The 18,532-nt window shown below is 39.4% G+C and overlaps 1 protein-coding gene and 1 non-coding gene across 2 annotated transcripts in view; both read left to right on the forward strand.

The window, feature by feature from the left end:
* The first annotated feature begins 2,083 nt into the window (after nucleotides 1–2,083).
* The window catches only part of ABL2 (ABL proto-oncogene 2, non-receptor tyrosine kinase), a 106,276-nt gene continuing 89,827 nt past the window's right edge, over nucleotides 2,084–18,532 (forward strand). The window contains 2 exon segments of the mRNA XM_014480050.2: nucleotides 2,084–2,499; nucleotides 2,501–2,543. Coding sequence (XP_014335536.2) covers nucleotides 2,386–2,499; nucleotides 2,501–2,543 — 157 coding nt within the window. The 5' untranslated portion in view covers nucleotides 2,084–2,385.
* TRNAS-GGA (transfer RNA serine (anticodon GGA)) lies at nucleotides 13,397–13,468 on the forward strand. Its single transcript has one exon. It is a non-coding gene; the product is annotated as a tRNA-Ser (tRNA).

Consider the following 18,532-nt stretch of genomic DNA (forward strand, 5'->3'; position numbering starts at 1 on the left):
AGAATCCATGGTGGAGGAATCTTCATATGCTAAACAAAAGTAGTATTTCACATATAATAGTTTGCATGTGCAGGTACTGGTGATGACCAGGTAGGGATGCCTAATAAAGTGATATGATTCCATGTGTTTTTATTGGTAGATTGGTGTTTTTCTTTTTAGTTAAATGCAAGGTGTCAGGTGGTGGTGGTGCATGGCTCACCTGAATAAATACTGTAGAATTTGTTCCATGATCTAAGCATATTGCATTTGAAAAAATTAGGCCTGGAAATTTGATGAGCTTCTGAAAAAATTACATTTTTTTGGTACTAATAGTGCTTTTTATATACCAAATACTGTTTTAAGTGCCTTATTTTACATTAGCCAATTTAATTGTCACAACAGCCCTATAAGGTAGGTACTATTGCTATCACCATCACGTCACAGATGAGGAACTGATGCACAAAGAGGTTAAATATTTGCCTAAGAACAAATAGCGAACATGTATGTAATCAGAGCTCAGTTTTGAACTTAAGCAGTCTGGCTTAAGTGCCTGTCCTTAACCACTGCACTATGCTATACCCATCCATTGCATACTGTTAAAGAATTAGCAGAGAACCCAGATCTGTTTCCAAGTGACATTCTCTCAGATAATAAAATCAAACAGCAAAACCAATTCTGGCTCTATGATCACCTTTATCCCTTATCAGTGATTTCTATTTTTTTGCAAACACTTTGGGAATTAAAAGGAAAAAAAAGTATTTAAACACAGGAAAACTTTGATCCAAATGAAAAATTCATATTGTATCCAGTTCTAAAGCACAGTGTTTCTTTTGCCATTTGGTGGGCAATTTCAGTTATTTCTGATGATACCCTGGATGGCAATGGAATAATTTCATAGAGGTTTTATTGTAGTGAATACTAATGGTTCATCTTTCATCCTGAGATCTTTCATCTCTCCAAAGGAGAGCTCATCCACCTTTTCTCCTGGACCTTATCTTCCCAATGGTTGTTTTGTTGGTTTTTGCAATGGCTCCTATACTGTGCTTTCAAGCAAATTTTCAGTAAGTTACCTCCAATAACTGATACTTTTAATAAAGGACATAGGGAAGCTAATTGAATAGCTAAAAATAATTATCAGGTTAAGAATGTAAAAAACTGAATATTAAGATGTGAGAGTGTGCAGTGAGGGGGAGATAAGTGAATATACAAATATATGTCTGTGTGCTTGCGCTTTAAAAACATTTCTCTTTTCTGCCTGAGTCACTGTCTTTGGACAATACAGGCAAAAGTAAGTTCTGACTCAGAAACAGAGTCAAAGGTAATTTTATTTTTCTGTCATCAAAAGAAGACCTGACCACGTGCACTGTATATAAAGCATGCCGGTGTGAAGATTAGCTTTACTGACAAGCGACGTAAGAGTAACAGAAACACATACGTAGTTAGATGGTAAAGAAGTTCAAGAGGACTTCATGATAATATAATAGGAGGAATCGGGTTATAACTGCTTCCCCAATGAGATTGTAGAGTACAGACAACCAAGGTGGGTGCAATTTCCCATCATGAAATAATTTCAAAAAATTACCATGAAATAATGTACTTTATTATGTTCACGTAAATTTTCTATCATTTAATTTTGACTGTATGTCTGCTGCTGACACGGGTGTTTAAAGGAATCCTCCAGGGTATTTTAGATAGCCTCACCTGGATGGCAAGCACCAAACTTCTTGTGCTTTTCCGTCCCAGCTGAGTCGGCTAAAGAACTGTGCGCCCTGGGCGCTCAGCGCAACTGATTGATTTGACAGGTGGAGGTGGGACAGGGAAACCTTTAAACCGACCGACCCCGAAAAGGCGGTAAGCGCGTTGAACCGAACTTGGGAGGGGTCGGCTAAGTGGATTCGGACGTGGGAGGCCGAGCTGCCGCGAAGGAACAGAGGGCGGAAAGACCTAAAGCAGCTGTAGACGTGCCAACGAGGTGGGTACCGGGGGTGGAGGTGGGGGTGGACCCACCCTGCGAGGAGGCGGGGGCGCGCGGGAGGGGCGGGGCCGCCGGGAAGCCCGCCCCCTGAGTATAGCGGAGATGACTGGTCGGGTTGCGGGCAGGAGACGCTCTGTCCCACGCTCTCCCAGTGCTCGGTGGTTTAAAGATGGCGGCGGCGGCAGCAGCGGCAGCATTGGGGGCGCGGAGCCGCGGGATGGGAAGGGAAAAGGAGAACCTGTGAGGCGTCGGGAGGCAGCGCGGCGCCTGCTGTGAGGAGTCGGGTGCGGAGCCGCAGGCTGCCGGACCGCTCAGGGCCGGGGCCTGGGTTGGGAAGGAGAGGCCGGAGGAGCGCCTGGAACCCCGAGGCCAGAGCCGAGGAGGAATGTGACCAGGGGTCGTCGGGGGCGCGGGAGTAAGCTAGCGCAGGGATGGGGCAGCAGGTGGGCCGCGTCGGGGAGGCTCCGGGGCTTCAGCAGTCGCAACCCCGCGGGATCCGGGGCAGCAGCGCAGCCAGGCCCTCCGGTCGCAGGCGGGACTTGGTGGGGGCGCACCGCAGAGGCCGGCTTCAATATCTTCACCCAGCATGGTGAGTGTGTCCGGGAGCCGGCGTGAGGACGTGGGGGAGGCCGGAGGTGGAGTTGGGGCGGGGTGGGAGGCAGACAGGCAGCCCTAGGGGGTCGAGCGGGTGGAGGGGTGCCCGAGAGTGGGGGCGGAATCGGCTGCCATCTGGGCCAGTCACGGGAGGCGAGTCACACCCCTCCCCCCTCCCGTCTCCATCCTGGCTGGCAGCTCCCGGGGGCGGAGGAGGAAAGAGAAGTGGTCTTAGGGATCTTGGATGGACTGTCGTCTACACTGGACACGACTGTGCGGCTCGGGGGGGACGGTGCATGGTATCCTCAGGGGAGAGGAGACTGAGGCAGGTGTGAGCTTAATCCAGGTGTTAGCATAAATAGGTTGTTATCGAAGGGACCGTGAATTGTGCCTGGAGGGATTGGGAAACAGGAACTGAATCTCAGGACGTAGTGGTCTGTGAAGTAGACGAACAAGCCAGGCAATGAGCGGTATTAGGATAGTGAACAGTGCCCTGAAATACACTTCTATGGGAAAGATAAGAATAGTAACTCAGCATTTGAATTTTTTTCTTTTTTCCCCAAAGTGGAACTGAAGGGTTTTGCTAAACCATCCTCTGTTCTGCTCTTTTTGAAGTGAAAGTGAAGTGGCTCAGTCGTGTCCGATTCTTTGCGACCCCATGGACTGTAGCATACCAGGCTTCTCAGTCCATGGGATTTTCCAGGCAAGAGTACTGGAGTAGGTTGCCATTTCCTTCTCCAGGGGATCTTCCCGACCCAGGGATCGAACCCGGGTCTCCCACATTTGTAGGCAGATGCTTTACCCTCTGAGCCACCAGGGAAGCCCCTAGTGGGGCTTTTGAGTAGGACACAATTCTGAGATGGCTGGCAGGGGTTTGACGTGGGTGGGCATAGTTAGGACTTTGGGTAGGAACAAGAGTTTTTCTGCCAGTCATGTGTACATGTATACAAACATATATCCTCTCTATGGTCTGGAACCTATTACTTTGGCCTCATATAAAGGTATTTTTAAGTTGTCTCCATCTCCAGTTTTTAATATCTGTTGATCATATAATACTCCAAGAATTTATGTATATTATATGCTTGTCCCACTGTACTAATGTGTAACTTACAAATGTACACAGAAGCAGAATTTAAGAAAGGATGAGATGAAAAAATAAACAACAAGAGTTCTAATATATTCTTTCCTGCAGTCCAGGGAAGAATGGACTTTTTTGCACTCCTCTTAGCTGCACCCACACCTTTTGAGGCCACTTGTCTAAAGGAAGAAGGGAAGAAAACTGACCTTCATGGAGTTGAGATACCCTAAGATCTGAGGGAGGCTGAAGAAATAGATGTGACTTCTATATAAAGGACTGGATAGTTGAGGTTGGCTGAGCAGCAGCAAACTGGACTTTGAAGAGGCATCAGGAAAATAATAAAAGAGAAAAGAGGGTGTTCTTTTCTGCATAGTGTAGGGAAGAAGAGGAAGGAAATGTGAACTGTTCCTTAGAAATGGAGTTTTGGAGGAAGTTAAGACAAATGGTCTTATGCAGAGAAAGAGATGGTGAGTTGTATCAGAGTTCTGGGTTTGGACTTTGTGAACAAGCTGAGTTTCTTAATGGAAGAGAGGTGATTTGGGCCATTCGAGTGTTATATGTCTTACTATTAAAGATGCGAGTGAGCCTCTCTTCCAGAGATAGGAACATTTTATGAAGGTGCCATATAAGTTAGTCTTTATTGAAATCACTTCCTGCATTGCAGGAGGAAAGAATGGGTAAATAGTTTTCAGGGAAGAAGTGATCCAAGTAGCTTTGCATTGTGGAAGGTGTTAGTATGTATTAAACTTGGCCTGGTGGGCAATGGTGATCCTCTTCGTTTAGTCTCTATTCAAGACCTAAGATTTTCTGAGGAGGAGGAGGTCATGAAGAAGGGAATAGGAAGAGATTTTGAAGGGTGGATAGGATTTGGATCTATGGAGCAAGAAAAAGGGCAGGCTGTGCAGGAGAAACAAGTGTGGACAATTGAAATGAACTTATTTTGTTGATGAAATAATGAGCAGACATCTGTCATGAATGAAGTAAATCTTGCAGGAGTGAATCCTTGAACAAAAATTGCAGGAATCAAGTTCTGATCCTGGCTTCACCTGGCTGGATGATTTAGCTACTTACTGTCTTTGGGTTTCTTGTTAAATGTTAGATTGGATGATCTCTAAGGTACCTTCTGACTCTAAGATATTATGATTTTAATTGAGAAGCAGTGGGAAGAAAACTTTGATTATGTTGGGTTATGGACTGAGTTATCGAAAATGTGGCAGAGGAGTTTATATCCTTTCACTTGATTGGTTAGTAAATAGGATATGTAAAGAAACCTAAGTATGAGGTGCTCAGAGACTTGGCCTTGAATGGAGGCAATGGAAACAGGTGGGGTTGAGTTTGAGAGATACTTCATTCAAACAAACAAGTTTTTTGAGCACTTATTATGTACTGGACTCTGGGGATGCTGCTGTGAACATAACAAGGTCCCTGTCCTTTGTGTATCTTAAGGACTTTATGATCTGATGTAGAGGATGAAGGAAGAGAGATGACCCTGAATACTTAAGGTTATGAACTCTGGAGCCATTCTGTCTGGATTTGAAACCTGACTTGACTGCTTATTATCTGTAACCCTGGGCAAGTTATTTAACCTTTTTGTGCCTTGGATTCTTCATTTGTAAAATGAGGATAATAAGAATACCTGGTAATAATAGTACCTAGATTAATGAGTTAATGTATGCAAGGCACTTAGAATATGCTTGGCATGTAGTAAGGGCTGCATATGTTTTGGTGTGGCCATTACTCCTCCTCCTCTTATTAAAAATAAGGATGAATCAAAGACAAAAAGATTTTGAAATTGCTTTTATTGACAAGTTTGGAAGTTACAAGTTGATTGAAAAGATGGGAACATGGTAAGTTTGTTGCCAGAGACTAGTTTGTAAAGAATAGAATTGGCAAATAATACCTAAACAAAGGAGAAGTGAGTACTATTTTTAGACAGATGGGTATTTATAAACTTCTATAGCTCAGAGTTTCTCAACTTCTGCAGTATTGACATTTTGAGGTGGATAATCCTTTGTTATGGGAGCTGTCCTGTGCTTTATAACGCGTTTAGCATCATTCTTGGCATCTGCTAAGTAGATGCCAGTAGCACCTCTTTCTGGTAATCCCCACCCTCTCCTGTTGTAACAACCAGAAATGTTTCCAGACACTGCTACATTGCCCCTAGGTGAGAACCAGTGCTTAGAAACACATGATAAATTCTGGTTTGAATGAATAAATTGAGTTAGACTTAGAAGCTTCTTAGTGGACCTATTGTTTGACATTTACACAAAAAACCTGGCAACTAGTGTGCAAATCAGTCTTGAATTTCAGTATTGATGTATTAGCACATAATTTCATATATGAAAGCTAGGCCTGACAGACTGAGTTTACATGTAGGTTTAAATGTAGATTAAATACTGTATGTAGTCAGAAATTATGCACGTTATAGAAATGCTTTATCAGAGTCCATGATTTTTTGGTATTTTCTCATTGAAAATGAGAATAGTATTTTTTATTAAAATGTAAGTTGTTATAATAACTTGCTTTGCCAAAAATGCTTTTTGTGAATGTAATGTAGAAGGAATAAAAATAGTTGGGCTGTTTTTGGTGTGAAAGAGGTGAGTGCTGTGACTTTTCTGAACTCTGTTATTGAACCTTTTCGGTGAGCTGACATTTCATGATTGGTAATCTAGGCTTGAATACTTTTTCTTTTTAATATCTGATATACCTCACAACAATTGAGTGATTTCACTTCAACTTTACTTTCTTCTCTCACTCATTTGCTGTAAATGCTATTAAAAATAAACCTTAAGTTGTGAAGTTTTGAATAATAAAATTTTTCCCTTTTTAAATCAAGCTCATCATTTTAAGTGGTCTCATTTACTTATTTAGGATCTGTAGTTCATGTTTTAATATTGCAGAATGAAAGACGTAGGCACCACAGGTTGAAAATGATACGGTAGAAAAGAACAGGAAGGCTGTTTGCAAGGGAGTTTTAATTATGGTGACCTAGTGTAGTGGTCACTGATTCTTACGAGAACTAAACTTTTACAAGTAAGTCAGCTGTTATATTTTTATTAACCTCCATATCTGTGTAAGACACAAGTATATAGTTGTGTGTATGTATTTTTAGAAAAGTAACAATAATTTGTGGCACAGATTCTTTTATTACAGCCCAATTGACAGTAAGGTCACAGGTAAATTTTGAAATCTGAAGTTTCTCCTTAAGGGTCTTCAACTTGCTTTAATAAGGAAATAAAAGCCAAACAAAAGAAAACCCAGTATCTTTACCCCTTCCTATCCCTATACTGTAATCATTGTTTTCTTTCCTCTCTGCATTCTTAACTATCAATGTCAGTAATGATGATAATTTATATTTGTGTAGTTTTTTAAAGAGCTTATGAACACCTTTTGTCCTTTATCTTATTTTGATTTTTTCAATTATAATTGACCCTTGAACTACGCGGGTTTGAACTTCAAGAGTCCACATGTAGGCAGATTTTTTTTTCAATAAATATGTACTGTAGTTTTATTGTAATAGGTTGAATCCACAGATGCCAGCCCCCGATGTGGAGGACCCACCTGTAAAGTTATAAGTGGATTTTAACTTCTTGGAGGGTAGGCACTCCAACCCCCAAGTTGTTCAGGGGTCAACTGTACTCTGAAATAGGTGAGGACAGATACTAATCTTCCCATTTTATAGATGCAGAGTAAAGAGAATTGAGTGACTTCTCAAGTATTTCAGCACACAGCTCTTTAAGTTATGGTGCTGAAACTCAAGCCTTTGTCTCCACATCTTGCCATTGTGTAGAGATTTAAAGAACGTAAGTTTTAAAATTAGGTAGAGTTGGATTCAGATGTTGCCGTGTCTTACATTAGTAAATGGTTATAACGCCAACCTCAACAGTTGAATTAAATAATAAAATTTTGTAAGGCTCGTAAGTAATAAATAGTGTTGTTGGCACTGTTATTTACCTCAAAATGATTGTGAAAATGACGAGTCTCATATGAAAATGTTGTAAGCTATCGTAAAGCATTCTGAAATGTAGCATTGTCTTAGTATTTACATTTTAAATCTGTTTTCTCTAAGTCTGTTTTTCTCTCAAGCTACTCTTGATTATTAAGGGACTTTAAGAAAGCAGCAAAAAGATAGGGGAATTTTGGGACTCTGAAATCACCTTAGGCCTGCCTTCCTTGAGGTTGAATGTTATCCTTTTAGGGTGATTGGTTTTATGGTTCTTTTGTACTGGTGTTTTTCTTCCTTCAGAGAAGTTGAACCAGAAATACAAGGCAAGGCAAATGTAAAGTTTAGGTTGAGACCTCATTTTAAGCTGGCACATTTATTCGCTGCTGCTGCTAAGTCACTTCAGTCATGTCCGACTCTGTGTGACCCCATAGATGGCAGCCCACCAGGCTCCCCCGTGCCTGGGATTCTCCAGGCAAGAACACTGGAGTGGGTTGCCATTTCCTTCTCCAATGCATGAAAGTGAAAAGTGAAAGTGAAGTCGCTCAGTCGTATCCGACTCGTAGCGACCCCATGGACTGCAGCCTACCAGGCTCCTCCGTCCATGGGATTTTCCAGGCAGGAGTACTGGAGTGGGGTGCTATTGCCTTCTCCGAGATTTATTTGCCAGTTAATATATAATGACTTTTTATTTTGTAATGTCCTTCATTTAACATCATTTAAGACCTTTTTGTGTCTCCTTACTTAATGTTAACCTCATGAATCTTAACAGATTTCTTCTGCAATAGATAAATTTGAAGTTTCACTGTTGATACTTCACCTAATTATATAGAGCTGTTCTCAAACTTTTGTGTGGAGACCCAGATTGCTGGGTCCTGCTCTGAGTTTCTTATTTAGGTCCAAGGTGGGATTTGAGATTTTGCATTTCTAACAAATTTTCGGTGTTGCTGGATGCTGCTGGTTGGGGCCCCACGTTGGGAACTGTTGGTAATGTGAGAATAAGAGGAGTGGTGGATCAAAAGTAATTCAAAGATTGTCAGTTGTCAGAAGGCATAATGTATTGACTCTTCTACTTAAAATTGGTTTATAATTCCCTTTGTTCCAAGTCTGGTGTCCACATGCAAGTGTCCACTGGTCTTACACCACCTTTTTGTGTCAGGAAAAGATGCTTTGGCCTCAACGTTTTTTTTTTTTTAATCTCTAAAAGTTTATATGTTGAAATTCAGTTGAGAGATGCACTTTTTAAAGAATTTTGTGTCAGGAAAAATGGAGGGAAGAGACATAGGGTTCTGCTGATAGACCTAGAGTGGGCCCTAGTCCCTGGAAGAAGCCGTGAAGAAGTAATTGCCACTTATTGAGTGCTGCTGTGTGGCAAGCATGTTCTAAGTACTTAATATCAGGGTTTTTTTTTTTTTTTTTTCACGTAAACTCCATAAAATCCTGCTGTCCAAATTGAAAAAGATTAGAGGCCAAAGATGGGATACCTGTTTGTGATTCTACAGGTATGGTATGATGGTGCCTAGTTTCCTTTTGAAGTTTGTGTTTATGTATTTGTATGTGTGTGTATATGGGAAGATTACTAGTTTTTTCTTTTTACCCCATCTCTCTTGAGACCAATGATGAGGTTTTCAGCATGGGAGACCAGGGTTGGGCTTCCCAAGTGGCTCAGTGGTAAAGAATCCACCTGCCAGTGCAGGAGACAAGGATTTGATTCCTGGGTCAGAAGGATCCCCTGGAGAAGAGAATGGCAGCCGATCCCAGTATTCTTGCCTGGAAAATCCCAGGAACAGAGGAGTCTGGCAGGCTATAGTCCATGAGGTCGCAGAGTTGGATACGACTGAGCGACTGAGCACACAGGAGACCAGCATTAGATCTGTATATTGACTCTGTGACTATGGATTGAGACTTAGGTACCATGGTCTAACACAGGGAGCAGTAGGCAATCACAGTGCAGTTTGAAATCTCATGATAATGTTGAACTACTGGCTTAACCTCTAGATTTAGTATTACTAACACTTCTTATTTAAAGACTGACACCCCTACCCCCGTTGATAGATTATACCTTTCCTTTTCTCTTTGTATTGGTGTGTTTATAGCCACTTAAAGTGATCTGTTTATCATTGCAATATGCAACTTATAAGGATGTTTCTCCTTTTTAGGTAACATGACAATCTTTTTGAAAAAATTAATGTGACATTCCAGAGTATTTTCTGTATTTCTATGTTCAATTAATAGTAATTGCCTGTGTTAATGTTGCAAAGAGAATTTTTAGGTACAATTTAGGCAGAATTGCTGTCTCAAAGAATGATGCTGTTTTAGATACTAAGACGCTGATGAAACAGTTGAAAAACTAGCCTTGTTTTGTGTGTCTATGTGTGGAGAAGTACATGTTTTGTATAATAACTCTTGGTTATTAATCTCTGCATTTTTGGGTTGAGGGCATAACTATAAAATTTGTGATTATTATACTAATTATAGTGATTTCTCAGTTCAGTTATTTTCAGTTGAACTTTCACTCAAATGTACAGATTAATATACCCATTAAATATAATACCATGCCAAGTATAATTTTGGTTGGTTAAAAAAAGAACTATATCGAGCCTTTTCTGTCTCTTTTCTTCATGGTATAACTGTGCTGAGTCTATGGTGGTGGTACTTCAGGCTCCTCTGTAGTGAACTCTGCCAGTGTTGGCTTTTGATCCAGCAGAACACAAAGCTCACCAGCAGGCCCAGGCAATTTATATTCCCTGACTTGCTTTCCAAGGAAAGGGAGGGTCTAGAAACCTTTCAGTTGATGTGGTCAAGGTCAAAGAAAATGTTCTGTTCTGGCTTAATATACAGTATGTACACAGATAATTTTGTTAACACATTCCTTTCTCTATGCTAATTCCAGCAAATTAAAATAATAGTTAGGACTAAAGAGTGCCACTTAGCATCTTGTGGTTCCAAGTAATTACTAAGAAAACATTTTCTAAAACTAACAGTGCTAACCCGGCACAGTTCTTATCACCCATCTGTTTCTTATGGGGAAGAAAGGTTGACACTTGAAGGTATTTGTTATAGTAGCTTTCTTTTATTTTGAAATTTGCATTTTTAATTGTATAAAAATCTGTAAAGAGGTATGTGTGTGTGCTCAGTCGCTTAGTTGTGTCTGACTCTTTGTGACCCCGTGGACTTAATGTGCCAGACTCTTCTGTCTGTGGGATTTCCCAGGCAAGAATACTGGAGTGGGTTGCCATTTCCTTCTCCAGGGGATCTTCCCAACTCAGGGATTGAACCCGTGTCTCCGGCATTGGCAGTTGGATACTTTACCAGTGAGTCACCAGGGAAGCCTATATGTAGTACATATATCTGAAGCATATATAGGTGTTATTTCACACTGTTATTTCTCCATGTTTTGCAGAAAGAAATGTCATTTGTGACTAGCATCTAGAATAAAGCATGTAATTTATTGTATATGTATGCAGTGAGGAAGGTATTAAGTTTGGTAAATACATTCCTAACGTTGACAATTCATAGTCACAGTGCTACATCAGTGGTTGAGACCTCTGAGCATTGATTTTTGGTACATGTAAACCTTTTAGCTGTGAAAAAGATGTGTTCTATGGATACTACAGAGGAGTTCCAGATTCTCTCCAGATTGCTTTGGGACTTGTGTCTAGCTTCTGAATCAATATATGTATTTTTAATTTTGATAATCCATTAGCTAACTCTAAGACCAGATTCTTATGCTATGTTTAATTCTGTGAAACTGAGATTTAATTTTTAAGAAGGTATGAGGAAAGAATATTTTCTTTGATAAATATGTATTTTTATCAGAAGTTAACTTTCTGATACCAATAAACTCTGGTCTATTCAGAAATAGAAATAAAATGTGAAGAAAGCATTTTTTTTTTAAAGGAAGTATTTCAAACATACAGAAAAGTTCATATAGTAGAATGTCCAGGTACCCATCACCCAGATTTAACAATTGTTAGTTATGTCACATTAAAAAAAATTATAGAGACAGTTGAATACGCTTTGCAGACTTTCTCAAACCCATTCTTCTCTCCTTATCCTGAGGTTAACACTACCCTGATGGTGTTTATCCTTCCCTTCCACATAGTTGGATTTTATTCCACTTGTAATTATCTATAGAGTGTATGTGTGTGTGAACACCAGTTTGTAACTTTGTATGTTTGAAAGATTTACATAAATGCTATGCCAGACATATCATCTTGCAGCTTTATTTTTTATCCTGTGTGATTGAGATATATCCGTGTTGAAATAATATAGTTCAGTATTCCATTGTATACCACAGTTTAGTCAGTTTTCATATTGATGGTAGGTTGCTTCCAGTTTTGCATAAAATAGATGGTTGGAGCTGCTATTTGTTCTGACCAGAAAGCTCTTTTTAGTTATTTTTATCAGAGAAATATATGCGGACAGTTTATAAATAGTCAAAGAATATGACAAGTTTTGGTGGGGGGGCGGGCAACAGCCCCATCCCTCTTCCCAGGTCGGCAGTGTCCAGGATGGCAGCTACTAGCCACATGTGACTGTTCAGCAAATGTTCTTTGTCCTAATTGAGAAGAGCTGTGTTAAAATAACACTACATTTTGAAAACTCAGTACGTAAACAAGAATATAAAATATCACATTAGTATTTTTATGTTCATTACCTGTTGACATGATAGTGTTTTATATGCCAGATTAAATAGATTATTAAAATTTAATGATTAAAAAATTTAACTTTGCTGCCATAATATGTAAAATGACATATTTTTGCTTACGTTTGTGGCTCCCATTTCTGTTGGACAGTCTTGTTTTAAATAAGCTCTGTGAGAGCAGGAACTTGATCTTGCCCACCACCAGAGCAGTGACAGGCACAAAGCTGATGCTCGATAAATTTAAATGAGTTGATGCATTCAGCAGGTGTAGAGAGGGTTTTTTTTTTTTTTTATTGTTCACTTAGGGTGCTTTGAGTTTTCTTTGCAGTTACTGATTGGTATAAAAGTTACTTTGAATTTGGCTTCATTATCCAGTGTATGTTTTTCCTTTTACTACCCTATTTTTAGCTTAACTACACTTTCAAGTCTTAGGATATCATAAAGTTTTCATTCTGTCTTTATCATTATATTTGTAATTTTCTATTTTGAAGTGAAGTGAAAGTCGCTCAGTTGTGTCTGACTCTTTGTGACCCCATGAACTATACAGTCCATGGAATTCTCCAGGGCAGAATACTGGAGTGGGTGGTCTTTCACTCCTTCGGGGGATCTTCCCAACCCAGGGATCGGACTCAGGTCTCCCACATTGTAGGCTGATTCTTTACCAGCTGAGCCACAAGGGAAGTTAATCCTGTTGTTTGGGAAAATTCTAATGGATTTGTAATTTCTTTGATTTAATTATTTCAGATTACCGGTTTCTTGAGATTCTTAGCTGTCTTCAAAGAGAAAAAGTCATCTTGGCCACGGCATGTGTCAGGATGGCTTTAGCTCTGTTAAATTTTCTACCAAGCTATTGCTTTCTCAAGTCTGGGGTCATGGTTATCCTTTTATATTTATGTTTATTCTTTTTTCTTAACATATAAAATCTTTTTATTTTAAAAATTCTTCCTCTTTTTTTCCTCTAGCTTATTGGGATATAATTAACATAATATTGTGGAAGTTTAAGGTACATATACAGCTGTTTGATACTTTTATATATTGTAATGTGATTACCATTATAGTATTATCTAATAACACTTCCATCAAGTCACATAATTACTATTTCTTTTTTGTGGTGAGAATATGTAAAATCTACTCTTAGCAGTTTTCAAATATATAGTATGGTGGTGGTATAATCACTAGTCCCTGGTGGCTCAGAGGTTAAAGCGTCTGCCTGGAATGCAGGAGACCCGGGTTCGATCCCTGGGTTGGGAAGATCCTCTGGAGAAGGAAAATGGCAACCCAGTCCAGTACTCTTGCCTAGAGAATCTCATGGAGGGAGGAGCCTGGTAGGCTACAGTCCATGGGGTCGCTAAGAGTCGGACACGACTGAGCAACTTCCCTTTCACTTTCATGCTGCTGTATATTAGATCTTCAAAACTTGTATAACTGGAAGTTTGTACCCTTTGACCAGTGTCTCCTCATTCCCCTACTTCTTAGGCCCTGTTAGCCATCACTTTTCTCTCTCGCTTCTCTGAGTGCAGCTTTTTTAGATTTCCACATATAAGTGATATCATACAACATTTTCCTTTTTCTGTTCGGACTTACTTCACTTAGTGTAATGCCCTCAAAATTCATCCAAGTTGTTGCAAATGGCAAGGTTTCCTTCTTTCTCATGGCTGAAATATTCTGTTGTGTGAATGTATATACACACGTATTTATCCATTCATCTCTTGATGGACACTTAGGTTGTATTCTGTCTTGGCTATTGTGAATAATGCTTAGTGAACATGGGAGTGCAGATGTACCTTCAAAATCTTGTTTTCAGTTCCTTTGGATATAAACCCAGAATAAGATCATTGGCTCATATGGGACTTATGTTTTTAATTTTTTGAGGAACCTCTATACTGTTTTCTGTGGTGGTTGCACCAGTTTACATTCCCAGTAACAATGCAGAACAGCTCCTTTTTCTCCACATTCTTGCCAATCCTTGATATCTCTTGAGGTTTTTTGGTGGCTTTTCCCCCCCTTTGGTTAAATGATAGCCATTCTAACCAGAATGGGGTGATAGCGCTTTGTGGTTTTGATTTGCATTTCCCTGGTGACAGTGATATTGAGCGCCTTTCCACATACCTGTTGGCCACTTGTATGTCTCCTTTGAAAAAGTGTGTATTCAGATTCTCTGCCCATTTTTAATTTCTTTCTTTCTTTCTTTCTTTGGCCTCATGGTGCAGCTTGTGGGATCCTAGTTCCAGGGATTGAACCCAGGCTCTCATCAGTGAAGCACAAAGTCCTAACCACTGGGACCACCAGGAAATTCCCCGCCCATTTTCATTTTTTCACTTTCTCACTGTTTTTGCTTGCGCTGCATGCATGTTATTGCGTGCGGGCTTTCTCTGGTTGCAGAGAGTAGGTGCCACGCTCTAGTTGTGGTGCATGGGCTTCTCACGGAGGTGGCTTCTCGTTGCCGAGCACAGACCAGCTTCAGGAGTTGCAGCGCTCGGGCTCGTTAGTTAAGGCGCACAGGCTCAGTAGTTGTGGCACAGGGGCTTAGTTGCTCTGAGGCATGTAGAATCTTCCTGGACGAGAGATTGAGCCTGTGTTCCCTGCCTTGGCAGGTGGATTCTCATCCTCTGTGCCACCAGGGAAGGCCTCTGCCCATCTTTTAACTGAACTGTTTTTATGCTATTGAGTTCTATAAAATTTTTCCTCAAGATTAAGAGCTTGGTACATAGACGCTCGAGAAGTCTGTCTTAAATGATTATTTCTCAATTTTTGTGTAATGCACCACCTGTCTGTGGTTTTTGGTTATCCTTCTAGTTTAGGAAATTTTGACTCATTTCCCTGGTTTCCACATTATTTGCCCAATTTTCCCTGTTTTCTTTATATTTATATATTAGTTCTTACTGATCTTTTTTCAATACCTCACCATTTTTTTTTTTTTTTACTATTATAAAGTTTCATCAAGTTTATTTTGATTTACTTATGTTGAACTATAGGTATTACATACTCTCTGTAGTTACTTCTTTTCCCGTAGCAGTTTTCTGTGGGTATAATATGTGTGAGTAGGACTCTTGGTTACAAGTGGGAAAGACTAACTCTAGATTATGTAATACACAGAAAATTTGTGTGGAGATAGTGGAGACTCAAGGACAGGAATGTAGTTAGGCCGGCCCAGAAACAGGAAGTGGAAGGCTGCTAAAATCTCAGGCAATATTTATTTATTCTGTCTCTTGTTTTTTCTTCTGTTTGCTCACTTTATTATCTCTTAGACATTTAATTCATACCACAATTTCCTTTTTTTTTTTTTTGGTAATCTTTCCTGGTCAAAAGGATGGTTGATATTAAACTAAGGCTCTTAGTCTCAGTTGCATATTCTCAGGATTGGAATCACCGCTGTGATTGGTGGTCAGATCACCTCTGTAGCATTGACATTTTAGGCTGAATGATCCTTTGTGGAAGTTGTCCTGTGCATTGAATTTAGCAGTGTCTCTGAGCCTATCAGCGAAATGCCAGTAGCACTCACCATCTAACTGTAACAACCAAAAAATATCTCTAGATATTGCCAAAATTCCCTTGGAAGTCAAGTCACCCCTGATTGAGAACTCTAATCTAGAGTGTACTTGACTGCTCTGGGCCTACCACTGTGTGAGAAGGATGTTTCAGAAAAGCCTTGTGAGCTAGACAGGTCCTCAAAATGTCTGAAAAGTATTTCCAGTTTTTTGTAGCAGCTATAAATTTAACACTGTTTTTCATTATTTTAGGTGTTTCTTTTTAAAATATTTTTTTCTCATTTAAAGTATTTGATATTAATATGTTTCTTATTAAAATCTTAAACTGGCACTGTAGAACTTGCTGTTTTTGGTCATTACTCTGAATCTCTAAATTTCTCAATCTCCTGCTGATTTGTTTCTTTTCCTTGAGGGTGAGTGTATATATATGTGAGGATGTTGGTTGTTTTAAGATAAAATTTATGAATTTGGTAGCCAGACAGGCATAGGTAGAATATACTTTTTTTTTTTTTTGGGAGGGGATGCTGCATGGCTTGCATGATCTTAGTTCCCTTATCAGGGATTTAAACCTGGAGTTCTAACCACTGGACTGCCAGGGATTTCTCAGTTATCTGATATATTTAATTTACAGGTAAATAAACTAATGCTTAGGTACATGAAACAAGTTGATTATGGACATGTAGCTTAGAAGAGCACAAAAAATTAGGGTCTAATTTTTATTATCTTTCTAGGTTTAGTTTGTAGTTAATCTTTAGTATTATTTATGTAATAATAATCAGTGTTTATGTGCCAAGCTCCATGCTTCAGATGTTCTCTCATTAGTCCTTGGCAAATAATGAAAACGGGTCTCATAATAAAACATGTCTGACTCTTAATGCTATTCTCCTAACCATTGTGCTTTAATAGTAACATAATAGCATTGGGAAAGGATTGGGTGCTTGTGTCCCAGACTCTTTATTCTATGATATCACTTAATCCTCAGCACAGCCTTGGAAGCTATACATACTAACTGGTTTTACCTATGAAGGCGTTTAGCTGAGAAGGAGTAAGTATCTTACTTACCTTAAGGCCACATAACTGACAGGAAGCAGAGCCTGACTTGACTTTTGTGGTTTTCCCAAGTTTCTGCTGCACCTAGGGGGAAATATTACACTGATGCTCCACTGTCTTCACAGAGCTTTCATGATAATAAAATAGAAGGAAAAATACAATATAATGTATATCAGATCAGATCAGTCGCTCAGTCATGTCCGACTCTTTGCAACCCCACGAATCGCAGCACGCCAGGCCTCCCTGTCCAACACCAACTCCCGGAGTTCACTGAGACTCAGGTCCATCAAGTCAATGATGATATAGTTCACTTTATTAAGGATAATAAATATTACCATTTTGTTTATTTTGAGACTAGTCTTCGTGCACTTGTCTGTGACTCTTTAGGAATTTTATAAAATTGAGTTTAAAAGAAATACTAATAAAAGAGAGCTAGATAATTACTGTTAACAGGAAAATAGTTTTTAAAAAAATGATATTTAAGAGATTATTTTTTATCCTACCAGGAATGACTTTTTGTTTGCTCCCTCATCTTGATATGAACAGTTTTCACACTTTGTAGTTCTTGAAGCTTTTGGATTTTCTAGTTGAGTGCTTTTGATTATAACAGCAGTCAGTGCCATTTATAAGTATGCTGTTAATATTGTGGTTGCTGGTGTTAGACTATGTAGGTTTAAATCCTGGATTAAATTTATGATTTAACATACCAATATTTTGACGTGAATGGAAAATAAATAGCTTGCTGCGGTAATACATAGTTGCTAAGGTCTCTTAAGGTTCTGAATTTTTTATATGTATCTGTTTCCTCATCTGTAAAATAGTCATGTGAAATATTATAGAGTTATGAGAATTAAATAATTATTATATGTAAAATGCCTCATAGAGTTATGAGAATTAAATAATTATTATATGTAAAATGCCCAGAGGTACGTGATAAATCTTAAGTCCTCAAAAATTGGGTTTCCCTGGTGGTTCAGATGGTAAAGAATCCACCTGCAATGCAGGAGACTTGAGTTTGATCCCTAGGCTGGGAAAATCCTCTGGAGGAGGGCGTGGCAACCCACTCCAGTATACTTGCCTGAAGAATCCCCGTGGACAGAGGAGCCTGGCGGGCTACAGTCCATGGAGTTACAAAGAGTCGAACACGACTGAGTGACTAAGCATAGGATAGTATGTTTTTTTAAAGTTGCCTTTCTAACATGTTTGTTGGTTAATGTACTTAACAATTATGGTAATATTAAGACTGAGATAATTTTGATAACTTAATACCAAGCACTATATTGTATATAGGTTTCTTCTGTGTCTAAGTGTAATTCCCAGATTTCAGTGCTTCTGAATATATAGGTAAGTATAATGTATAGTTTTATTTTGGTACAGTTATCAGCATTCTGATTGGATATTTCTAGCTCTTCAGTTAGATCAGTCTTCTCTTTCACAGAGGGCACTTCGAAAGTATCCTGAAATGCCTTCTCATTCATATGAATAGAATAATTGTAGGGGCCTTAAGAAAAAAAAAGGAAATGGTGAAGCAGTGGAGTGAACGCCAGTAGAAGTGTGTGTTATATGTGGGTACTCTGGGGATCATGACTCTCCATTGATGGGAATCATTGTAGATCTGGGCCTAATGGAAACTAGAGCTAGTAAACCGTTAGAAATCAAGACTGCATACTCCATCTTTCTCTTTTAGGGGCTGTAAGGTTTTAACAACTTTTTTTTTGCTCTGTACATCTGTTCGGTTTTTCTTTCTTCCAGCTGGCTTTCTCTGTTTCAGCTTGTG

The sequence above is a fragment of the Bos mutus genome, chromosome 16 (assembly GCF_027580195.1).
Source record: "Bos mutus isolate GX-2022 chromosome 16, NWIPB_WYAK_1.1, whole genome shotgun sequence".
In the NCBI taxonomy this organism is placed as follows: Eukaryota; Metazoa; Chordata; class Mammalia; order Artiodactyla; family Bovidae; genus Bos; species Bos mutus.